General features: G+C 39.1%; 1 protein-coding gene across 1 annotated transcript in view; it reads right to left on the bottom strand.

The window, feature by feature from the left end:
- Cntn6 (contactin 6) overlaps positions 1-27,155 on the bottom strand; it is a 384,479-nt gene that overhangs the window by 76,827 nt on the left and 280,497 nt on the right. Inside the window, 3 exon segments of the mRNA XM_008822699.2 lie at positions 20,800-20,950; positions 22,661-22,790; positions 24,666-24,802. Coding sequence (XP_008820921.2) covers positions 20,800-20,950; positions 22,661-22,790; positions 24,666-24,802 — 418 coding nt within the window.

Raw genomic sequence — 27,155 nt, 5'->3', positions numbered from 1 at the left:
GACATCTTAATAGCTGCTGATAACACCACTCAGTGTCAACAGGGAACCAGAGATCTCCTGGCCACCTTAGGCAGATTGGGATATCAGGCATCTGCCAAGAAAGTCCAAATATGCTAGAGAGAGGTCACCTATCTGGGATACATATTAAAGGAAGGACAAAGATGGCTTACAGATACCAGGAAAGAGACATTGCTAAAGATACCCACCCCTCACTCCTAGAGGGTGGTGAGAGAATTCCTGGGGTCAGCAGGATTCTGTCGCTATGGATCCCAGGATTTGCTGAATTGGTGAGGCCCCTCTGTGAAGTTGCATGGGAAAGTGAGCCCTTCGTTTGGATGGAGGTCCAGGAAAAGGCCTTCAGTAAGAATAAACAGGCCCTTCTGGCTGCCCCAGCCCTAGGACTCTCAGATGTTACTAAGCCTTTTCATCTTTTCACAGATGAAAAGAAGGGGGTGGCCAAAGGAGTCCTAACTCAGACTCTGGGGCCCTGGAACAGGCCAGTGGCATATCTATCACCAAAAAAAAAAAACTGGACCCGGTTGCTGCTGGATGGCCACCGTGTTTGGAATTATAGCAGCCACGCCTCTTCTAGTTAAAGATGCAGACAAGTTAACCTTAGGGCAACAATTATGTATCACAACCCCTCATCAAGGGAGTTCTTAAGCAGCCATCCAAGCGCTGGTTGAGCAATGCCTGGATGACTCACTATCAAAGCTTGCTCCTTAACCCCTCAAGGATCCGTTTTCTTCTGAACACAGCCCTCAATCCAACCAGTCGCTTCCTGATGCAGAAGCCACTTGGTTCACCAATGGCAGCAGTTTCATGCAAAACCGACAGAGATATGTGGGGACAGCAGTAGTAACAGAGAAAGAAACTGTCTGGGCAGAGGCTCTACCTGCAACCAGAGGGCTGAGCTGATAGCCTTGACTGAGTCTCTTAAATTAGGCAAGGACAAAAAAAATGAACATGTATAAGGATAGCCAGTATGCCTTTGCCACAGCCCATGTACATGGGGCCATCTACCAGGAGAGGGGGCTGCTCACAGCTGAGGGAAAGACTATTAAAAATAAACAAGAAATCCTAGACTTACTGGCTGCCCTATGGCTACCCAAGAAACTGATATCATCCATTGCCCTGGGCACCAAAAGACAGATATGCCTAAAGCCCAAGGAACCAGAAAGCAGACCAGGTTGCAAAGGAGACGGCCCTGATAGCAACCTTAGTCCTCGCTGTCCATCTGCCAGACCCAGGGCCACCAGTGCTACCAGACCAACCTGATTATTCTCGGGAAGATCTGAAGCTGATACACAAACTTCCCAAGACCCAAAGACTGATTTCTGATGGTATACAGGGGACTGCAGGATTATCCTGCCAAGTAACATAGCCAAAGATTTTCTCAATCATATCCACCGGACCACACACCTGTGCACTCGAAAGACAGAAGACCTCCTAAGAAATGCCCATCTCAAGGTTCTGAACCTCTGATCACATGTTGATTCAATCGCCTCCAAATGTCTTAGCTGTAGGTTGATGAATGCTGAGAACCTTCTCAAAGAACAGGGGGTCCTGTTGAGAGGCTCCAAGACCAGATCCCACTGGGAAATGGTCTTTACAGAGATAAAACTGGGCAAATATGGTTATAAATATCTTTTAGTTCTGGTAGATACTTTTTCAGAATGGACTGAACCGTACCCCACCAAGCATTGAAACTGCACAAATGGTCACCAAGAGGCTACTGGAAGACATTTCCAAGGTACAGTATGCTAGCTCTTCTGAGCTCAGACAGTGGACCAGCATTCACCTCCAAGGTAACACAAGAGTTAGTGAAAGTGTTGGGGAACAATGGAAATTACATTGTGCCTACCAGCCCCAGAGTTCTGGACAGGTAGAAAGGATGAATAGAACTCTAAAAGAGACCCTTACTAAATTAACCATGGAGACTGGTGGGGACTGGGTGGCTCTCCTTCCCTTGGCTCTATATAGGGTGTGAAACTCACCCTACCTGTTAGGTTTAACTCCATTTGAAATCATGTTTGGAAGACCCCCTCCCATCCTCCCCAATTTAAAAGCTGAATTAATTGCTGAGTTTGATAACCATCAATTGCTTGATTCTCTTGAGGCTGTGGCACATGCCCACAAGGACGTGTGGCCCCATCTGAAAGCTATTTATGAGACCGCTCCTCCTCCTACCCCACACAACTACCAGCCTGGCGATTGGGTCTACGTCTGCAGACACCGCCACGAGATCCTAGAACCTCACTGGAAAGGACCGTACATGGTGCTCCTGACTACCCCAACTGCAGTGAAAGTAGAGAGAGTTACCACCTGGATTCATCACAAACGAACCCACACCCAGACACAGAGGACCTTCGCCCTCTGCTGATCGCTGCACCAGATCCCAAAACAAGAAAAGTCCACAAGGACACGGACAACCCCCTCAAGCTAAGACTTTATTGTTCTTAATGGCTTCTATATTGTCCTCTGGCAATGCTCACCCTGACCTTTCCAACACTCTCTGTCAGGGAAACATACCAAGTGAGAAACCAGGTGGTTGGCACAGCCAACTGCCCCCTAGTGGGCTGTCGAGAACCCCTAGACATCATAGTCCTAATAATGTTAACTACTGGACTATGTGTCATCAATCAGCTGACTGCCTTCATTAGAGAACGGTAAGTGCAGTACAACTCATGGTCCAGAGGTCCCATTATCAGCCTGTAGACCCCCTCATTAGAGACCCCACCTCAGACCCATGATTGGGTCATCCCTAGTTACTAGGAGAGGGGGAAATATGGGACCCTGACTCATCTAACTGCTTCTTTCTGCTTCTGTAATTTGCTTGGTTTAAGGTGGCACTAACTCCATTTTGACTAGCTGTTTCAGGCAAGCCCAGGCATGCCCAGGCATGTTGTAATCTTCAGTTACCACCCCCATCACAGAAAGCTATAGATCAAGCAAGCCTAGGCATATAGCAGCCTTATAAGGTAAAAACAGAAATTTCCAGCCCCACAGATAATAGTCAGCACATTCCAATGACCTAAAGACAGCCCCTACCAATAAGAATCCTCCCCGTATTCAGGGCATAGGCCCATCCAGTCATTTTAAAGGATGCTTGGCGCATGCGGGCTTCTGTGAAACTTCCCTAGAAAAGCCTACCCCACCCTAGATCAGGGCTCTCAGTATGGATCCGCTGCATCAATGAAATCTGACGGCCTGAGTTTAAGCCCAAATAAAGGCTCTTTGCTGTTGCATATACTCCAGACTCCTTGGTGGTCATAGGGGTCATGAGATCCAGGTGTAACAATACGCCCACAAGGGAAGGTGGTCATTCAAAAGTCCCCGGGAAAACATAGAGTGGTAGCTGGGTTAGGCAGTAACTCTGTAAGTAAAAGAAGTGCTTTGTCCAGGTAGCTTATCTAGGGTAAGAGTAGAGACAAGATAGCTTCTACAGAGTTTAGTTTCATTGTGAGTGTGTGTGCGTGTGTGTGCGCGCACACATGCATGAAAGAGAGAGAGAGAGAATATTATATTATGGAATCATTCAGACATGTCTTCCCATAAGTAACGTTTTCCCTGTGAAGAACACTGAACTCAAGTGATTTGCTGAGTATATACCACTTCTCTGTTATTACAGAGAATGTCTTCCCTGGTCTTTTTTCTCCTTCTTCATCTCTTTTTTTTTTTACCTCTTTTTATCTCAGTTTTCCATGGCATCTTTAACATCCTTCCCCTCATCCTTTCCCACAATGCATTGCTCTGTCCAGAAGGGACGTCCTGCTGTTGCAGTGTCAGATAGATGGAAGTAGAAGATTGACTCCAGATTTGGTGCTTGAAGACAAATATACTGAATAAGCACTACTCATTCAATAATTGAATGGTTCCACACCACATAATGGGTCTACTCAGCCCTATAAAGAGACATCTATTTACCAAACATTCGGATCCACACATTGCTTAAGGGTCATGTTACTGTAGGATAATACACACAGAATCTATTAATTAACTAAGTTTGTTCAGAAGTAGAGACTTTGAGATAAGTAGGTATAGCCTGAAAATGATTTATTCCGCCTGGACTTCCTTTCACGAGCCATGGGGAAGCGCATGGCACCCTGGGAAGAAGAGTGAAGCCTAGAGGCGGGGAGAGATTAGAATGAAAGGATTGGCGCCATTCTGGGAGCAGTTGAGCCAGCCTGCCCTGGAACCCATGGGGCACCAGGGGACCTAACAAGGACCCCGTGGACTCCTCATAGAAGTCTGTGGGGTAAGTGGGCATGCAGGGTCATGAGATGAGGCAGACCGTGGACAAAAGCGATCCAGAACGGTGGGCCAAGACACACAGAGCTGGGTGCCAGGAGTTCGTTTCTTTGTATCTCACCTCCCCCCCATAGGTATAAAGTATGCAAAATTCAGGTAAAGATGTGTTATGTGATTTGTCTACCCACATCAGGAGCAAGGGACCCTAAGAGAACTTGGGCGATAAATTGGCACAGCCAGCAGGATGGCGCTGGAAATGGCAAACTGCAGGAATTTGGAAAAAGCTAGGGAGATAATGGTGATGCTGATGTGGATCTTACAATGGATCATAAAATATGTAACTAAAAAGGAGCTGGCCATGCAGAAGCATGGGCCACAGGTGTGATGTAAATGTGGGGAAATAGCCCAGTTGCAGGTATATGAAAATTTGTTAAAGGTTATAAAAAGGCTAGAAAAACTTTTACAAGCCTGGGCCAAGAGCAGAGAACCCAGAGAGAGGGTGTGGCAACTTTGCATAATAAAAGATATGCCCAAGGCAAGGGAAGCTGAAAAGGCTAGAGAGATACTGGCACAGTCAGTTACAGAATTTGAGAGAGAAAAAAATCAGGACATTTTAACTTGTGTAAGGTCCAAGGAGTCTGGAAAAAAGACAAATAATAATGAAAAAGAAAATTACCTAAAAATGAAAGTGGCTAAGGCTGCCCCTCAGTTTCAACCTTTGATACAGAAAGAAAGGAAAGCTAACAGTACTGTAGCTAGGAAATACTCCACACTGGAACTGTTAAAACTTACAAAAACTTACAAGCAAGCAATCAAAGAGCCCATTGCCAAGTGGCTCATGAGGGCGTGGGACATGAGAGCAAATAATGTCAGTCTAAGTCCTTCAGAAGCTTCACATCTGAGTTATATAACCACATATCTGTCCTTGCAATATAGGCTTCTCAACCTAGGCCAATGCAGGGGGGAGCAGACCTTAATGGACTGATGGGCTGATGGAAGGCATTAAAGATACATGGTTGTCACTAAGGGAGACTAACATGATTAGCAGGGGCTGGAGGACTATAAAGGAGAAAGAGTCAATACTGAGAGAACTAGGTATGAGAAAAGCAATATATGATGTCCAGTTCACTGGACCAGATAAGACTCTGTTCACCAGAGATATAAAAGAAAGCTTAATTCAAATGGGACCTCAAGAATGTTATGGAGCTTTAATAGTTTTGCTAAGCCCTTTAATAGGCTAGGATCTTTGTCAGGTGAGAGAGGCTTTAGCAGATCTAAGTAGCTCTGACCAATGTGTAAAACGTGTCTGTAGAATAACAAAATACCCTACAAGAGATATAAAAAAGACTAGACAGAAGAAATGGTCCATTTGGGTTACTTGAGGACAAATGTGGCAAGACTTATGTCAAGGCCAAATTTCCAAAGAAAAAATTGATAGAAAATCAAATTTGGTACTAAGGAGTTTCTAGAAGGCTTTAAAATCAGAACAACAGTTTACAAAAGGCATTCAAAGGATAAAAACTGTCCCGGGGTGCTTAAGAATCCCCAAAGATTGAATAAGGTGCATTTCTCTCCTAATAAAGGTTATACTATGGATGGAGGCAGTTTTTCCCACCAAGGCAGCCCCCAGCAGCCAGGTATGGTCAATGGAGAGACAACAGATATAGTTACAGTCAGGAGGCAGACACAGGGCCTGCCTGACTCATGGAACCAACAGGTGCAGAGAGGACAAGAGAAATCCCCTGCCTCCTTAGCCCAGTGCAGGGTCCGGCAACTGGCGCCAACACCTGTAAGTGTATCAAAGATAAAGGAACACAAGAGACTACAGGCAAGATCCCAGAATGCAGAATGACTCCCAAGGGAATACTAAAGATAGTAAAGAACTAATCAAATTAGTGCCTCTTACCCATGCTATGGTACCTAACAAAAATCTATGGAGAAAACCATTAACACAAATGGATAAAACATTTCCATGCTGTGTTAGACCTTATCTATGATTGATGTAATATGTGATATTAACCTTCCTTCAAGTGTTTTAAATATGTGAAACGCATTTGAAAGATTCCTGAAGAAACAAAGGCCAGCTATAGCTGTACAATTCTTGGGAGTTTTATGGTTGGGTAAGATAAAAACAGAGGCTCCCAAACTATACAACTGTTAAGAAAATCATTACCAGGGGTGGGTGGCCCCCCTATGAGCTGTTGGTCAGAGAGAGATCCTAGAGGTCCTCAAATTCACCAAGGCTGTTGCCACTAATGTTGGTTGTACACTAGAAAGGTCAATAAGGCCAGGGAGAAAAAGAAAAGATGGAGCTGAGACTAATCCAGAAACTCCATGCCACTGGATGGATGCTGTCCACAGTACCAGAAGGTGCTATGCAGATGGCTGGGGACAAAAGGATTGCCTATGTGTTTATTCACTAATGGACCCCGTGTGTTGCACACTATAGACATGCCAAGCAATGCCTGCAAGTGCAATAATGGCTTGACTAACATATATACAACTGACAAATTTCTAACTGGATAAGGCCTGCTCCTCAGGGTGGAACACAGATCTGGTGCTGGAGTCCAGGTCAAGGCCCGTGTCGAGAAAGGCTACAGGCCCTCGCAGAGAAGCCATTATAAGTATACTCTTTAAGGAATATAGTACACCTACTGAGATATCGTCTAGGAATTTGTATTTACATTCATGTTTATTTAAATGTGTCTATGTCATTCCATTTGTCTTTATAGAAGAAACATCACTGAGATAGATCAATGGCCACATCTCGAAGACAAATGATGGGAAGTCCAAGAAGTCACTATCTTGCCATGATACAAAAAAGATTGCCCTACATCTGTCACCTTCTCTGAGGCTCAGGGACCCTTGCGGAAGACTGGCGGAAAGACTGTAGTGTGTGGTGTGTAGCCTGAAAATGATTTATTCCTCCCGGACTTCTTCTAATGAGCCATGGGCAAGCACAGGGCACCCTGGGAAGAAGAGTGGAGACTAGAGTGGGGAGAGATTGGAATGAAAGAATTGGCACTATTCTGGGAAGCAGGGAACAGAGAACAGGTGAGATAGCCTGACCTGGACACCATGGGGCACTGGGGGACCTCACGAGGACCCCATGGACCCTCACAGAACTCTATGGGGTGAGTGGGCATGTGGGGACATGAGATGAGGCAGACAGTGGGCAAAAGCCATCTGGAACATTGGGCCGTGCCACCACACAGAGCTGGGAGCTGGGTGTCGTGTGTTTGTTTCTCTGTAAGTTGCTCTCTTCACACCCCCCCCAAAAAAAGTTTAAACTATGCAAAATTCAAATAAAGATGTGTTATGTGGTTTGTCTACCAGTGTCAGGAGCAAGGGATCCTAAGAGAACTCGGGCGACAGTAAGTGAGGGTGATAGACTTGGTTCCAGAGAAAAAGATATCTTCCTGTTCCAAACAAATGGAAAATTATCACTTTCAGAGACCAAGTATCATGGGAGTAGATTTTCTAACAGCAAGGAGAATTGATTTTGAATTCTAAACTGTCTTTCTTTTGAACTCTGAGATTAGCTTGGGAAGAATGATACCAGTGTAACCATATATTCTGTGAGACCTTTGATACTGAGGAGTACATCACAGTATGGAAAATATGTTTGTTTTGAGATATCTAAAGTGCCCAATATTTTTTTCAGAAAATAAGAGATGCCTTAAGTAGCCATTTTTATGATCATTGAACATATTTCTGGCTACTGTTGGGTTTTATTTTATTTTTATGTTTTTGGAAATGAAATAATGTGAATTATTTATGGATTCCTTTATCATTCTTTCAATAATAGGACAAAATTAATGTTCTGTCTCTTTGTTTATGTTGTTCATATTTCCCATATCCACTAAAACCAAGCCTGAGGTTATTCATGGATGGTGGTTAATGCTGCCTGTCAGAGCACAGTGCTAAGCTGTCTGTTCAACAGGTTAACATCTCCTATTACATTCAGGACATGATCACTGAATAGGCATCCAGCAGTTATTGAGCATACGGAGATGCATTTAGTACTTTTGATTTCTGTCAGTTTACTGGCTAAGTAGAGCCACAAGGAACAGAAGTGATTAATCAAACTCAGAAGATCTGAGATTAATTCTCTCAGTTGCCTGAGACTGCCTTGCAGAGATGAGCTTCATCAGTATTCACCTTAACCTTCCTCAATGATGTTTCTGGTTGTTCTTCTGTCTGATAGATGTAAGCACACACAGACAGATCTGCATAAAGGTCAGGATAACAGCTAGAATGCATCCAGAGGGCTTATAACACATAAAGGCTTCCTATCATTCCATACAATTGAATCTCAGATACTCCTTTGAGAGAGACAAACATTATTTTGTCAGAAAAGGATCAACTAAGGATTTTATAGAAGCTATTAACTAAATGAGAAGTAAAATTGAGGCTTGAACCATAGTGTTTGAATTTAAATAGCATTAAGGAAAAACAGTGTCTTCAGAAAGGACAAAGATAATGCTGTCTACCAAGTAGCTAAGCACAATGAATATTTCTATAATTTATGAAGGAATCAATAAATTGCATATCTTAGGTTTATAAATTATCAAAGATTTGGTTTAATTGCATAATCTCTAATTCATCAAATTTAAGTAAACTTTAATTTTCGTTGATTTAAGACACTGAAAATAAATACTCATTGAGTGTGTCATATTCCAATTTTTGCTAAGAATCAGGACTATCAGGGTAAGTTAATAGAGTGATATTTGTTGTCTTCAAAGAGCTGGCCCACTGGTTGCAGGACTCTCTAGAATCTTTAAATCCATCCAATCAAATAATCTTAGTTGTTTGATAACATTTAGCTCAGTTACTTTGCCACGTGAGTAAATCATTAAAACGTTTATTAACTTGTAATTAACATATAACTTACTATTTCAAGCAGCCAGGTTATGATTTCTGGTGATTTTGACTATGTAATCTCTATGTAGACTTTGATGATGGTGGGTAACATAATAATGTGGCATAAACTAAGAAAAATATTAAGCTCATTAAGAACAGTTGCTAGAGTTGAATTAACACACCAAATAGATTAAAGCATGTGTCAACATTACTTCAAAGGCTGGATAGTGCAAAATGTCTCCTTTATCAACAGAGAGGGAAAACTGTGGATATGGAGGTTGGGAACTTGACACTGAGTATAATTTTCATCACCTACTGGGTCTGTGATGGAAACTCTTGATTCATGAAAGGGAAAAATTGTTAAAATACATATATTGCTACCAATTTTTATAAGTAGGCGATACAGCATGATTAGTTTGAATAGACTTCTTTAAAGCTCTCTCAAATATCTCCAGGTAGTTACACTTTATTGGCAATAGGAGTTAGTGATAATGAAATTTCAAGTAGACAGTACCATATAGAAGTTTTACAAAAGAAACTAACATAGTTAGTTTCCCCACTGGTATTTCCAAGGTCAAGAACTTAAAACTTCTACTTGGAATCACTAATAATTTCAACTTTTTTTTCATATGAACTCTTTTATTATTTCTATGCAAGCAAGTAAGTCACTCATTACAGAGATATGAGAAGACTGAAGTTACATATATCTTTCTATTTAAATGAAATACTCAACTTGGTGACATTAACAAAGGTCTGCACTCTGTGTTTAAATTTAGGGTTTGTTCCTATAAAAACTGGACTAGCTAATCTTTAATTCTCCTTTAAGTCAGACAATTATAGAGTATGTATACTTATACAATTAACCATGTACACTGATTTATTTATATATACCTTTGTGAGTGTGAATGTTTTACCTGCATATATGTAACTGTTCCCATGTCCCACAATGCCAGTGGAGGTCAAAGAGGGCATTGGAGTCCTTGGAGCTGGAGTTACAGGTGGTTCTAAGCCACCATGTGGGTGCTAGAAACTAAACCCTGGATCCTTTCCAAGAATAGACAATGATATTAATCCCTTAGCCATTTCTTCAGCTCCTAATCCTTTACTTTGTAATCAAATCGAAAAAGTAACTTTGTAGCTAAACTTTATGTCTAACATTCTTTTCAGTCTCTTAGAAAACATAATTCCTTGTGCTTTGAAAATTCCACACAGAATGCCTACTGTGCCTTGACTCCCACAACCTCCTTCACCTTCCCAGCTGCCCTAACCCATCTCTCTTTCTAGCATGGGCACTGGCCGATATTTCTTCTCTCGGCACCCAAGACCTCTGGACTGCCCACTTGGCCCAGACTCCCCAGTGCTTCCAGATCCTTTGTACCCAGAACAGCCCAATACCTTGGTCTTGTCCCTGGGAGCCCTCAAAGCCTGTTCTCTCACCTGCCTCACATTTACATCCCTGTCTCACCCATCTCTCAGCTTCCAGGATCCTGCATCTTTCCTGGGTAAGTTTGGCAGTGCCCATTGCGCCTTGACTCCCACAGCCCATCTCTCCTCCTAGTATGGGCAATGGCCCATTTCTTCCCTTAGTACTCCAGAACTCTGGACTGCCCTCTTGACCCAGAGTTCCCACTCCTTCCTGATCCTTTGCACCCAGACCAACCCAATCCCTTAGTCTGTTCCTCTGATGCCCTCAAAGCCTCTTCCCTCCCCCACTTTGTCTTTGAATACATGAGACTGGCCTTCATCCCTGGATGTCCCACCTCCAACCTGGATTCCTGAGACCATCCTCCTTCCCTGCCTGCCTGAGAATCCTGAATTCTACCTACCTCTACCTCTAGAAATCCTCCCAAATTGTACTGTGCCTGCTAACCAGAGATCTCCAGACCTTAGGAAAAGCCTGAGAGCATCTGATTCTCATCTGGCTTGGGCCTCTGTAGGAACTCCTGAGCAAGAGGAGGAAAGCCATCTGGCCCCTCCAATATAAAAATCAAAAGAGAATCTGAAGCCTAGAACAACCAGCTTTTCATGGCCAACAAGTAAACCACAAAGGCGCATAAAGTTTACAAAAAGAAGCAGACCTAAGCTCTACAAAGGAAGGCTTGATTCTCACAAAAGAATCAGAAAATACAAAAGAAATCCAGATGTCAAAGTCACAGCAAAAAAATAATAACATGAAAAATCCAAATAATATATCCCCACCAAGTACCAACAGGCCTATAGAGGAGTACGATGAGAACCCCCTAGAGATAACACAGGAGATGGAATTCAAAAGAACAATTATAAGCATGATAAAAGAATTCAATGAATTTAAAGAACACAAAAACAAAGAACTGAAAGAAGATAGGGCTAAACTTCAGAAGGAATTCAGAAAAGAGGAGTATTAAAGAATGCTCAGGCCGAAATGAAGAAGGAAGTGAAACATGCAATAAGTTAATTAGAAGCAACAGGAGAAAGCCTCACCAATAAGATGAATGAAATGGAAAACAGAATGTCAAGACAGGAAGATAAAGTGGACAAACTAGACCACTCATGCAAAGATTATGAAAAATTTAAGAAAACACAAGAATGGAATATTCAGGAATTGTGTGACACCATAAAAAGACCAAACTTATGCATCATAGGCATACAGGAAGGAGAAGAATCTCAAGAGAATAGTATGGACTAGATCTTCAATTGGATTATACAAGAAAATTTCCCAAAATTAAAGGAAGGCATGCCCATATAAATAAAAAAAAAAAAAAGCACATAGAACACCAAATAGACAGGACCAGAAAATAAACTCTCCATGGCACATCATAGCAAAAACACTAAATGTACAGACAAAACAGAGGTTATTGAAAGATACTAGAGAAAAACAACAAGTTATGTATAAAGGAAAACCCATCCAAAGTACAGCTGACTTTTCAATGCAATCTATGAAAGCCAGAAGAGCCTATACCAAAGTATTCCCAGTTCTAAATGACCATGGATTTCAACCCAGATTACTTTACCCAGTCAAAATGTCTATCATAATCCAAGGGGAAAGAAATATCTTCCATGACATAAATAGGCTGAAAGAATTCATGTATACAAAACCAAACTTTCAGAGAGTTCTTGAAGAAATACAAAAAGCTGAAGAAAGGAATGACTATACCCAAGGGGTAACAGAAAAAAAACTTAATGAAGTATAACTGTGGAAATGCAGAGTTAAACCAAGAATGTGAACAGAAATCAAAATGACAGGAATTCCTACACATCTTTCATTAGTAACTTTAAATTTCAATGGACTGAACTCCCCAGTCAAAAGACACAGACTAGCTGAATGGATAAAGAAACCAAACCTATCTTTTTGTTGTCTGCAAGAAACACACCTCACTTTCAAGACAGGCACTACGTTAAGGTGAAAGGATGGAAAAAATATTCCAAGTGAATGGTACTAACAAAAAAGCAGGAGTTGAAATTCTAATTTCTAACAAAATAGACTTCAACCTAAAACTAATCAGAAAAGATGAAGAGGGTCACTTCATTCTGATCAAAGGAACAATTGACCAAGAAGATGTTACAATCATGAACATACATTCACCAAACTCTGATGCATCCAGCTTCATAAAAACAGTACTACAGGATTTCAAGACCCAGATTAATCCCAGCTCATTAATAGTAGGGGCTTCAATACCATATTGTCTTCATTAGACAGGTCAACAGGACAGAGATTTAACAGAGAGACATCTGAATTAAACAATACCATACATCAAACGGGCCTTAACAGACATCTACCAAATATTCCACCCAAGCACCAAGAAAATACTTTATATTCAGTGGCTCATGGAACTTTCTCCAAAATCAACCACATACAGGGGCTCAAAACAAACCTCAACAAATACAAAAAATTGAAATAATTCCATGCATTCTAGTAGACCACAATGGAATAAAGCTTAAAATGAACATGGGGAGAAACCCTCATAACTACATGAACACATGAAGATTAAACTACACATTTCTGAATGATGAATGGATCAAAGGCGAAATTAAGAAAGAAAAATATTCCGGGAACTAAATAAAAAGGACAATGAAGCACAACAAAACCTCAGGGAAATGTTGAGAGCAGTCCTTAGAGGGCAGTTTATAGCTCTAAGTGCCTACATTAAAAAATCAGAAAGAACACAAACAAATGACATAACATTGCAACTCAATACACTTGAAAACCAATAACAAATGAGACCCAAACCCAGCAGACAAGAAGAAATAACAAAAATTAGAGAAGAAATTAATGAAACAGAAACAAAGAAAAAAATACAAATTAATGAAACCAAGAGCTGGTTCTTTGAAAAGATAAACAAGATTGACAAACCCTTAGCCCATTTAACCAGAAGAAAGAAAGAGCCCCTCCATATCAACAAAATCAGAGCTAAAAGGAAAGCATCAGGACAGCCACCATAAAGGTCCAGAGCAATATAAGGGAATACTTTTAAAAACATATTCCCTACTAAATTTGAAAACCTAAAGAAATGGACAGGTACTCTAAAAGCATGAGAACCACCAAAACTAAACCAAGAAGAGATCAACAACTTAAACAGACCCATAACCCATGAGGAAATTGAAAGAGTAATACAAAGAGAAGACTCAAAACAAGAACCACGTTGCCATGTCAATAGATGTAGAAAAGACCTTTGACAAAATTCAGGATGCATTTCTGTTCAAAGTCCTAGAGGGAATTCAACTGGAGGGAACATACCTCAACATAGTTAAAGCCATATACAACAACCCACAGCCAACCATATTCTAAATGTAGAAAATTGGAAGCATTCCCACTAAAATGAGGAAACAGATAAGGCTGTCCTCTATCTGCACTCCTTTTTAACATAGTGCTTGAAACTCTTGCAAGAGCAATAAGACAAGAGAAAATATTAAAGGAGTAACTAATTGGAAAAGAAGAGATCAAATTATCCCTTTTTGCAGATGATATATTATATCTGAGATGCCAAAAATTCCACCAGAAAAGTCCTAGAAATGAGTAATATTTTCAGCAAAGTGGCAGGTTACAAAATTAATCTACAAAATTCTGTAGCCTTTCTATATACTAATAACAAGCAATTAGAGAAAGAGTACATGGAAACACTCCCTTCACAACCTGACAAAACACATTAAAGACCTCTGTAATGAAAATTTAAAACTTTTTAAAACTTTTTAATATTTTCTTTATTATTTTCATTTTATGTGTATGTGTGTGTTGCCTGCATGTTGGTAACTGCACCTGGGTCATGCAAGGCACACAGAGGACAGAAGAGGCTGTCAGATACCCTGGAACTGGAGTTATGAACAGTTGTTAGCTGCCATATGGGTGCTGGGATTTGAACCCAGGTCTTCTGCAAGAACATCCAGTGTTCTTAACTACTGAGCCATCTCTCAGGCCCAAGAAAATTTTAAATCTTTAAAGAAAAAGATTGAGGAAGACACAAGATGGGAGGACCTCCCATGCTCATAGATTTGAAGAATTAATGTTGTGAAAATGATCAATGATTCAATGCCATGCCAATCAAAATCCCCATGACATTCTTTACATAATTGGAGAAAAAATCCAATTATGATTCACTTAGAAGCACAAAAGACTTTGGACAGCCAAAGAAACTCTGAGCACTAACAGCAATGCTGTGGGGGGTTACTATAACAGATTTTAAACTATATTACAGAGCTATAATCATAAAAACAACATGGTACTGGGACAAAAATAGACTCGTAGATCAACAGAACAAAATTGAAGACCCAAATATGAGTACGTGCAATTTCAGACACCTGATATTTGACAAAGGGGCCAAGAGCATTCACTGGAGGAAAGAAAGCATGTTCAACAAATGTTTTTGTCAAAACTGGATCTCCCCCTGTAGAAGAATGAAACTAAACCCCTATCTATCACCTTGCACAAAAATCAACTTGAAATGGATCAAACACGACAATGTGAAGCCTGAAACTCTGAAACTGTTAGAAGAAAACATTGACAATAACCTACGAGATATAGGTGTAGGAAAGGATTTTTTAAACCAGACATCAATTGTTCAGGAAACAAGGTCAAGAATCAACAAATGGGACCTCACTAAACTGAAAAGCTTCTGTCCATCAAAAGAAGCAATCAAGGAAGTGAAGAGAAAACTCACAGAGTGGAAGAAAATCTTCACCAGCCACATGTCTGACAGAGGTTTAACATCAAGAATATACAAAGAACTCAAAAAACAAAGATCAAGAAAGGAAGTATCCCAATTAAAAGATGGGCTAAGGAGCTGAGCAGAGTTCTCAAAAGAAAATATAAAGATGTTTAAGAATCTTCTTAAAAGGTGTTTAAAATCATGAGTACTTTGGGAAATGGAAATTAAAACCACTCTAAGATTTCATATTGCCCCTGTTAGACTTGCTAATAAAGAAAACAATTGACTCCAAATGTTGGAGAGGATGTAGGGAAAGGGCAATACTCATCCATTGTTGCTGGGATTGCAAGCTTGCTCAACCCCTATGGAAAGGAGTATGGCGAACTCTTATAAACTAAAAAGGAAACTATGATTTGACCCAGTTATACCACATCTTGGCACATATTCAAAGAACTCATCTTATTGCAAAGACACTTGTACATCCATGTTTGTTGCTGCTTTTTCACAATAGCTAAGAGATGGGAGCAACCTAAGTTGCTCAACCTAAGTTCCCTCAACTGACAAGTGGACAATGAAAATGTGGTTTATTTATGCAATGTAGTTCTACCCACCAGTAAAAAAAAGATGAAATCATGAAATTTGCAGGTAAATGAATGGAACTAGAAACTGTTACAGTAAGTGAAGTAACACAGACTCAGAAAAATAAACAATGTATGTTCTCCCTCATATGTGGATCCTAGCACCAAATCCTGATAAGTGAGTATGTATCCAGACATAAGTACAGAAACCAGAATAATGAAAAGGAACCAGAGAGGTAAAGGAAAAGTAAGAATCTGAGTGGGAAGAAGAGTAGGAAACAGGTGTTACTAAGGGAGATATGGATAAAAATTGGGTTATTTTAATGGGAGGGGCGAGGAAGGGTATACAATCAATCTTGGGGATAAAGGGAAAAAAGGAGCTCAAGAGAAGTGGGATCATAGGAGAAGGGTATTATTATGGGAGAAATGGAAAAAATGGGGGCACTTTAAATGGGGAAACCGTGGTGGAAGGACTAGACAATGCAAGAGATAAATAATGCCTAATTATTTTTTAAAAACCCAAGGGAACCATATTAGTCTAACAACCTATTGATAATTTATACATACAACTATTTCAGGAATAAAATATATTTCTAGTCAAGGATTATCTGAAAGCTTTTCAGTTTTGCCCAAGCTTCATCTACATAGCACATGGTAATTAAATGTACCGGACTGGTGGAACTAACATTCATAGGTGTTTAACACCCATACTCTGAGGCCTATGCTAATCTGCTCAGAGGGACTTAAATGACAGTTTTTGCTCCTTGCCGTCTAAGGTCGACTAAGCTCCAGGGACTATGGAACATCTCTCAAAATATCCTGTAACTTTGGTGAGTCACCTGTCCTCTTGATCAATGAGGCCATGGAGGCCCCATCAGATGAACTGAGTGCACTTGTAGAGGACCCAGGTTCGATCCCCTACACCCACATGGCGCCTATGAACTGTCCTTAACTCCAGTTCCAGGGGAATCTGAAGCCCTCTTTTGACCTCTGCAGTATTGCACGACATGGGTGTACTCACATGCATGCAGGCAATACAATGATACATGTTAAAAATAAATAAATAAAATACAAAAAAAAATATTTAAAAATTCTAAAAAAAAAAGAAAATTGTACACATACACATGTACGTGGGCATGCACTCACCCAGACCCGCACACACACACACACACACACACACACACAAAACAGACATACACACAGAAATTTTTTCTAATTTTTTAACGCCTAGCCTTCTTGTGGAGCACTATTGCATGCACTCACCCAGACCCGCACACACACACACACACACACACACACACACAAAACAGACAGACACACTAAATTAAATAACTTCAATTTATGTGCTTCAGATGTAAAGAGAATTAACTTGAGCAATACTTAACAGTTTAATATCTCCTTTCCTGAAGCCTGCTTTCAGAGTGGTTCCTGTTTTCAGGGTGAGTGCAATTACATTGCCAGGGTTTGTCATGTGTCGCAAAAACAATGGTTTGAAAAGGTGGTTCTGATTATGGTAAAAGAACTGAGTTCCCATCCAATGGTTTAGGTCACCACTATAGAAGAAACAATATACCTTATATTTGATATGGTTAAATAAATTATTCTTTTTTAAAAAATGTGATTCCTTTAAACCATTTTACATAAAGATGCCATGGAAGACAAAATGACTTATACTCACATGTGGAAATAACAGGAATTAGAAGTTTCTTCATCATATCAGATAAGAGTAAACCCAATGATACCTTTCCCTTTCCTCTTTCCCTTCCCCTACTCCTCCCCTCCCTCCCTTTCCTTCTCTTCCCTTTCCTTTTTGTCTTTCCTAACACTACTCTAATTTTTCACCTTCAACTTCTTTGGAAGTCCCCCTGACAGAACTACAGAAAAGCCATTAAGCCAACACAAATGGCAACATAGACGCTGCATTTTCCAATAAGCAGCTTGAAGCCATGCACTTAATGAAACATTCAGGTCAGAAGGCAATAGAAGAGGTGACAGGACAGAAAGCCTGCAGAGACAGGACAACTCATAGAGCCAGCTCCCTGACCTTTGTAAATTACTACTCTGTGTGTTCCATACCTGGGAGAGGCAGGTGTCTGTAATTGCTAAATTCTGCTCTGACTCAATTATTTCCTCAGATTTTTAGAATAAGCAACCAGAAGTTAATCTGTTTATTTTTTAATCTTTAAAATGTGTAGTTAACTACTAAAGCTATCAGAGAATGGAATTAGGGAAAACTATCTATAAATCAAAGTCACAAAGACCCTTTCATCAAGGTGCAGTGGTGCTGAATCTGATATGATGATGAGCAATACTCCGAGGCAGAACAGATTCCAGATTGACTCTATCTGGGGCAAAATGAAATGGAAACAACAACAAAAAAATCTTTTAAAATGAAGCGTTCCTTATGCTTTTCTGGTTTTCTTTATCCTCCCTCATTTTCTCATAGTTATGCAAATCCTCTTCCTTTTCCTTCTCTTCTTCATGTAGATTGTATTCCAGTGTTTAAAGGTCATGGATTTCAATGGCAATTGTTGGGGGTCACACTTTAAAATCAGAATTTCTTTATTAAATGAGACGGAGCTAGTCAGTTTATCCAGGCCTACAGCACTGCAGTATGTTTGATGCTACAGAGCCTTTGGCGTTTTCTTATTTCACAACAGTGTTTTCAAACTTTGATTAGATTTCAGAGAACAAAGGGAAAACAGTTGAAAAGCAAGGGCAGGGTGATCTTCAGAGGGGCTTATAGCAAACACCTAGGCAGTGCTCACAGAAGGGGCTAGCAGGCTCCCTTCACCTTTCTGTTCCCCTTACTTTTGAAGCATGTATTCTTAAAGCATTCTTTTAAGAGAACCATTTCTGTGAGGCTGATAACTAACCTTGCACATTCATCCATTTGACTTGCTTTTTCAATCCAAAGAATAATTTGAGAGAATTCCTATTCTCAGAAAATCTTTATGCTAGGAAAATAGAACCTTTTGAATAAAGACAAGACTAAAAAAAAAGAATGTCCTAGAAGGACTTACTCTTACATACCTCATTAGGTACTCGGAGAGGTCTACAAGACAGCAGGTAGAACTCTAAGAACTATACAAAACCTGCAGACATGACTGGGTCTTTGTTTATTTTACCACTTTATTCTCTGTTCCTTGGCTAAAACAGCAATCTTGGGACTAGAAATATCAAAATGAGGATCTCACATCTAGCCTATGGACATTTATTTTTTCCTGGTTTCTGAAGTTCTATGATAAAATCAAGATTTCTAGGTCTCTTGAAGTATTTGGTATCTTACACACTGTTCTAGTTTGCTTCCAAAAGCAACTTGGGGAGGAAGAGTTGATTTAGCTTATAGATCAGTCCATCATCAAATGAAGACAAGGCAAGAACTCAGGGCAGGAACCTGGAGCACAGACTTTGGAGGTCTGTTTCCAGGCTTGCTCTTCTGGCCCATGCTCAGCCTGCTTTCTTATACAACACAGGCCCACCCCCCCAGTGGTGGCACCACCCAGAGTCAGCTGGGCCCTCCCACATCATTCAACAACCAAGTAAATGCCCCACAGATATGGTCACAGGCCAATCAAAAAGAGAAAATACCTCATCTGAGGTTCCCTCTAACCAGGTGTGTAAAGTTGACAGTTAAAGCTATCCAACATACACACTAAATCTGCCTTTGCATAAAACAGATGAATAAATTCAAGATGGGACAATTCATGTTAAGTGGCAGTTCACATACCAGTTTTTCTAGGCCTTTCGTCTAAGACTAACAATTATCATTGTCAGCCAAGGCTATGCCATTTTGTAAAACTCTTCCATTTTGGTTGAACTGTGACAATTATCATAAAACAGTATTTTGGTTTCTGGAACAAAAGCAACTTGTTTCTCAATATTCTTACCTTCGTTGCTCTGTTGATCCCAAGCAAAGGCCAGCAAGGAAGGATGTTTATTGAGCATTCTTTAACTGATTACACACTAGTTACCAGTAGCCATAGCCAAACACAGGCCAAAAAGTCAAACCTTCTAACCTCCTGTTCCCCTGCTCCTGGCCCTGTTCTACCTTATAAACTACCCCAGTCTGTAAGCAGGTAATGCATTCTGACTCTTACAGAGAACATTCTACAGTGACATTCTACAGTATTTTTTTTCTCAAAATAAAGTCCTGTGCTGTCAGCAAGTCGCTCATTCCCTTGTCTGTCTTTCCTTCTTACTGACCGTCTTCCACTGCACTTTAGTTCTTTCATGTGGCCTGCCTTGCCAGATGGGTGTGGGACCCTGCCCCTTACAATGCTATAGAAAAGCTCACTGAACTAAAGGGCTATATTCATATGTGCACAATGGTTCAATCAGAGCAGGATTACTTAGTCACATCTGTGGGTCATTCAGATGGGACTGCAGACTATGATCTCACCTCTTTTGTACATGAGGATGTACAGAACAATGCAATGAAATGTAATAGACATCGGCCAAAATAAGTATTTCATTCTGAAACAACTATCCTCCCAAAGCAAGCAAGTGCTGATTTAGGATTTTTAAACTGCTTCCACTATGGCAAGAAACTCCCTCTTCTTTCTCTACGGGAACCTCACCACATTTTTTTGCATGTGGTGAATTCATTTTGTCATGGGGTGAACACCTGTGTGACTATTTAAAAACCAGAGCACCAGGTGTGTCCTTATGAGTGTGTCCAGGTTTTGTGTACTGTTCCCACTGAGTTCTAAACAGGCTGGGTCAGGAAAAAGACTTCAGACTGCATATAGGAAGACATCTCAATGCTTTAAAAAAATGTATTATCTACTATAAGTGCAGGCAACGAAAATGTTGCAGTCAAATTGTACAAGCAGGTCTTAGTTTTATAAACTACTTATATTTGTATGTATAGTATGTCAAAGCAAGTAGCATCTCTGGGTAGCCATAGGAAGTTTTTCACATAGGAAAGAAGCATGTTTGGAAGATGGTATATTATGAAATGTACTTAAAAATAAAGACTCTTTTACCTTTTGTTTTGCTTCAGGCTCTCTGTTCCTCTTTTCCAAGAAATGGATGCTCTAGGGAAAGCCTTTGGTTTGCATTCAATAGAAATATCACCACCAACTTGAACAACTGAATTCTTTTTAATGGGGTTTTTTGAAAAATCTGGAGCAGAAGCTAAAAACAAAATTAAAAATTGAACTGTTAAATTAATCAATATGCAGTAATTCAAGAATTAAGAATATTAGATAATAACTATTATTTGTAGTTAAAACTGAAACTAATGTGCTCAAGCTGTCCTAAGATCACTTAACACACACACATATACACGTATGTTTTAGATAGATATATACATACATATTCATGATTTCTATCATGAAAACAACTCATGAATTTATGATTATTTATTTACTATGTCCGATTTCTCTTGAAAAACCTAAATTAGGAACATATATTCTGTCCTCTACAGAAGCAGATACAGTGAACTGAAATATATAAAGAATATATTTGTCTATCTCATGCTTATCTCTGCTGAATAATTGGTTAGATAAAATACCAGCTCATGGAGGTTAGAAGCGACAGGTGTTTGGGATGCATCTAAACCTTTCCATGTTCTTGGATGTTGGACCTGTGTGGTCAATCTCAATTTCTAAAGTACAAGTGAACTGAAGTTTTTATATATGTCATGTGGTCTGGCATCTGTGTTTTTTCAGGAATTGCTTCTCTGCCCTTCATCTCACCTATACGAGCTTTTGTTTGTGATCTCAGATTGAAAAGAGTGTCTCAATTAAGGTTGCATTTGACTTGTTGTGTGGTTGGACAGCAACCATTCCATTCTTGACCATATGAATGGCCACATCATAAATTTTGCTATTTTTTCAGTGAATGTGTAGGTTCAGCTAAGGTACAGATCACTTGTTTGATATTTCTATTTGTAGAGCTCAGAATAAAATAAATGTTCAGTAAAATGGTAGTGAGTAAAGAATGAACAATTCAGTAGATGCCTGCCCCCCAAAAGCCCATGAAATTTGGTCTTGTATTTTATTCTTCCTCTTATTTCTTTCATCCTTCCTATCTCTAGTCAATCCTTTGGGGCAAAAACCTCTCAGACTCATTTCTTGTGTTTGATACTGTTATTTGAATTTCAGGGAGTGACATTCTTCAAGTGCTCCAATCAATTCTATACTTTTACTAAGGGAATTGTTTTCTGTGCTTCCCTCAGTGTCTGCAAGTCCAGGCAGCAAGAGTTCTAGTTGAGAACCCCAAAAATTTTGCTATAGAAACTTAAGTAAATTGTTCTCTTTCAATGAAAGAGACATATATAGTAGGTTCTGTACCTCCTGTTTCTCATGCCTTCAACTTGGACTTGATTTCTATAGCTACAACAATCACTGTGAAATCACACATCTACAAGTCCACAGAAAAGACATTCAGAATAACTGTCCAGTTTTAGCATCTTAGTTGACAGATATTGCAACTCTTAATTGTAACAAAGACCATTATTTAAGTCTCTGTGAATTGTGACTAGGCTTCTGTATGCCTGTGCAACTGGAAGTATTTCTTTCTGCTTATATTTGTGGATGAAAATACTCCTAATGGATTCCTTTGAATTGTACTTAATACCTCCAGCTAGAATTCAGTTCTTTGGATGAAACACTTCTGAATTTCCCATACTAAAGGATAGGTACTTTTGCAAACACTAATGCATTATTCAAGCAGAACAATAATTAAGACTATGAATTTTGTAAATAGAAAACTGAAATATTTATGTGGGTTTCCAAAGAAAGCTATTTCTAATTTATAGACAAAATGGAGGTTCAGATGATATCTAATCATAGACTGTTAAAGTGTCCTTTAGAATTTCTTGGTTATAAATGAATGACTCACCTAAAACTCTCAATTCTGCATTTGCATAAATTGTTTGATATTTGTTTTCTGCAGCACATTGGTAGACCCCAGAGTCTGACACATTCAGCATGGTAATGATAAGTGTCCCATCTTCAATCTGAATTCTCTCCTAATAAAAGATAGTCATACAAAATTGCATTTGAATTAATATAAAAGGTGATTCCATATTAACATAAATAGTCTCTCAAACAGAATATGCCACTATAAAACATTTCTGCATATCTCTGAGATATGATACTTTGGTGCATTACTGAAAGATTCTGAACAACTTTCTAAAGTTTAAAAAATGGCAATGTGCCAGGTGTGGTGGCACATGCCTTTAATCCCAGTGCTTTGGAAGAGGAGGCAGGTGGATCTCTGTGAGTTCGAAGCCAGCCTGGTCTACATAGTGAGTTCAAGGCTAGCTGGAGCTACAGGGAGACCCTGTCTCAAAAAGACAAACATAAAAAATCAATAACAATAATAATAATAAAGGGGAATGTGCTTAGTATAATTTTAGTGTCTAGATTATTCCATGTTATTTCATTTATGTAAAAACTGGCATTCTCTACATGGGATATATGATGGTTTCTGTTCTATAATATTTAAAATAATTTAGTGTATTCTGTGTTTGCAATTATTCCAGAAAGCATGGTGACAGTAATACACAAGGATATTGTGAATGGGCTGTTTCCTTGGCTTTCTATTGTGAGATTTTTAAAAGGCCTGAAGTGAGTTCACAAGTTGCTATTTGAGTTTTAAGTTGGAGAAGCATCATTCTTCCTTTCTTTAATCAAGCCTAAAGACTACCTCAACTAAATTTTGTTGTAGAGTTCCATTCAGTATACAGAAATACAATTTTGAGTGCACATAGTAGAGAATAGTACAAATTTAACTGCAGCTAAGTATCTCAAGATGTCTATTAACATTATCCAAGGATAATACAGAAAGGTTGGAGAGAATTTTAAAAATGCTACATGTAAAAGGCATACAGAAGGAGCATGCCACTGAACTGAAACAAAGTTAAATATAAACATACTTAACTTCTGAACAACAGACAATCTTTATGACTCTGGTTATGGCTACGTGTATAAAGCAAAATGAAAAATTTCCACAATTATTTGGATAATTAGATAATATAAAAGGACATATGTTTACACTGAACATGTGAAGAACCAATTTAGGTCTCCATCTTTTTATGAGCTTAGGGACAGTCATCACGTTCCATAAAAGCAGGAGAATGCGCAGTAACTAAAATTTTGAGAGCTGATATTAGACAAAGTTTAGGAGACTACACCTTCTACTAGCTGTTCTGTGACTTTGGAAAAAAAGTGTAGAAGTTCTTCATTGTGGGTCCTGGTATTAAGAAATGCTTTGAAAACTAAATCCAACAGTTAGTGGTTGCATGATGCTGGAGAAGTTTCTTAGCCTCTCTGAAGTTTGTTTCATACACCTAGCTAAAAGAATAACTGTATCACTCTTACAAAATTACTGTGAGAACAAAACAAGTTAATCTATAGTAAAAGATCATATAAGACCTGACTTACATGAGATCATGATAAATGTTAGCTATGATGATAGTAACAATATCCTTTTCATTTTATTTTGTAATTTATTTATTATTTAATAATTCATATATTTGTGCAACATATTTTTATCATATTCATTTCTAATTCCATGCCTAATCCTCCTTAACAAACCAACATGTCTCACTTCCAGCTTCAGGTCTTTTTCTCTTTTTATATCCCACTAAGTCCAATTGGTACTGCCCATAAGCACACTAACAACAATATCTAAATGTGACTTTACCAGTAACTAGCTGCCTGGTTGCATGCAAGTTATCTATCCCATTGCATTTTCCTCATTTGATTTTAAAGATTACATAAATATAGAATACACTTAACACTCCTTAGCCCTGGGAAATTACTGACAAATTTTGTTACTTATTGCAACAAAATTTACTTGACAAATTAGTTGAGTTTTAAGCATCAACAAAGTTACTCACCTCAGGATTGAGGCGTTCACCATTCTTTAGCCATGTGTACCAAGGATTTGGCTTTCCATTAGCTTTGCATTCCCAAAGCAAACTATCATAGATAGAGAGGTATGTGTTTTGAATTTTATGTTCCCATTCTGGAGGGGCTGTTTCAAAAAAGAACAGAGAAAGAATACCTGGTTGGAATACAATTTTTCAAGGCAGTACATTGTAAGTTTTATAATCATCAAAAGGTTAACTGGGTCCAGTTATATGGCCTACACTTGCTTTGAGGGAAGGGAAGGAAATACAATATGGTACATCTGTCACAATTATGACTGGGTAATTTTGGCTTAAGTTATATGGTATTATTTGTCATTGTGCCTGACCTATGCAACAACTTAGAAATTCAGAGTAAAGGTCAAAATACAGAGCATAGGTAAAGAATATTGTCAGGCTAAGTCAGAGTCCATAAGCCTATTTAGAAAATAAAAAAGTCTTTATTTCCCTCCCAGGGAAAACTTCCTCTGATTGTATTTGTTTTAAGGTAACCAAAAGCAAATGTATCTATATTAGAGTTAATTCTACTCAGTACCTTGATTTGATGTACATGAAAGATTCTTTACATTTTTAGGATAATCCCATTTTTTCAGCATATAGTTTTTATTGAATTTTTGTGGATTTCATACAAAACATTTAATCATATTTAGACCTCTTCCCCTATCTGTAACCACCACAGTCTGCCCATGTGATTTCATGTATTCTGTCATATATATATTATGGTCTATCAATTCACGTTTATGTTCCCAGAAGTTTCTCAGTATGAGTTCATCCACTGGAGACTGTTGTTTTGCCCGTCTAGCATCATTCCCTTAAAGAAGATCAATTCTCCATCACCCAGCAGTGATCAGCTGCCAATAGTTCTGCTAAGGTTGGGGCCTTCTGCCCATTTCCCAGTTCTATGCTGGGTTTTTTATCTGATTTTGTTTTCATGGGTCTTGCACATGCTGTCACCATTGCTGTTCATATGGGTAATTTCCTAGAACTTGTAAGACTGTTTCCTTATGGTTATGTACCACCCCTTTTGAACTCTTGAGAATGAATGAGACTTCCAAAGTTACATTCAAGTGAAATATTTAACTTCAATTCTCCATGTGAGTTTTACAAAATTCATTTTCTGACTAGTGAAAGTTCTGCATAGTACCAGGGCATAAGGAAACATGCATTAATAACAGAAAAGGTGTTATTAGCCCTATAATCAGTTGGGAAAATAGCTGTAGTACAAGTTAAAAGTATTAAAGTGGATGTTCCTTCCCATACACGTTTTTTTTTTAACTGCTTATAGGTGCTCAGCCATCACTGTCCTTTGATTCTGTCCTTTTGGGAAAGGGGTATATGGGTCCTTCCTTGGAATCTCTGGTTTTGACTATCTACATATTTTATATGTGTTATTGCATTTGATTTGGCTTGTGATAGATCTTTTTGGCAAAGATCTCAGATAACCTACTCAAGATGGCATGTTGTAGAAATATAGAAGCCAAACTGATCCCTGAAAGCAGAGAGAGAGAGGAAAATGGAAAGCACTGCTTCAGTGGGAGCATTACTGCAATGGAGGAGGATGAGGAAAATTACCCTCTGTTTGGAAGAAAAGGAAGTCAAACAAAGATGAGTTATTGACTTAGTCACCACCATGGACAATTTTTATGTTTTAGAGCAAACTTCTAAAGAATCTTCATGAGCCATCTACCAAAGGAAAAGAAAGAGAAGCATGTATTCTTTACATGCCTGGAGTCTTCTAATACCAAATTACTGGCTTAGTCTATTTTCTGATGTAAAGAAAGCTCTGACAGCCAGCTGTATATGCTAAAGGAAAACCTGACTGGGAAATGAGAGATCCCTAGCATGCACCTGAGATAAGACTCAGCCTATCCCTAAAATGTGTTTTGCTGAGTCATCAGATATCATACTGCTTGCAGTAAGAAGTGGGAGGCTGAGAAAGGACTAGGGTGTTCAAAACATTTGCTTTTCTTGCAGAGGACACAGGTTCAATTCCTAGCAACATGATGGCTACCAGTCTTGGACATATATTTTAGATAATCTGACACTGCCTTCTGACCTCTGTCTGTATTGAATGACACAAGTGCACTTAAATATGTACAAGCAAAATACTAGTATACATATTTTTTTTAAAAAAAGAAGTGCAAATATATGAAATAAAAATGGTTATGCAGCATAAAACACAAGAGTGTCTGAGTTCAATGATTTTTCCACTGTGATGTCTGTCTCCATTAAGACTCTGTATGGAGCCTGTCATGAGACCCTGGGTGGTGACATGCAGCCTATGATTTCCTTCTGTGCAAATCAGCACAGCTTCCACTTACAGAACATGTATCTTGAAGCTTTCAGGGCAAGGTTTTAAGAGCAGGTATATTGACAAAATTGAATAACTTGTAAATATTGTGCTAATATATATTTGTAAATACTTATTAAATATTGTGCTAATATATATTTGGCCTGAGA

This window comes from Nannospalax galili, unplaced genomic scaffold (assembly GCF_000622305.1).
Source record: "Nannospalax galili isolate Female #2095 unplaced genomic scaffold, S.galili_v1.0 scaffold828, whole genome shotgun sequence".
Taxonomy (NCBI): Eukaryota; Metazoa; Chordata; class Mammalia; order Rodentia; family Spalacidae; genus Nannospalax; species Nannospalax galili.
Note: the sequence above shows the minus strand (reverse complement) of the source record. Positions and strands in the feature narration are given on the sequence as shown.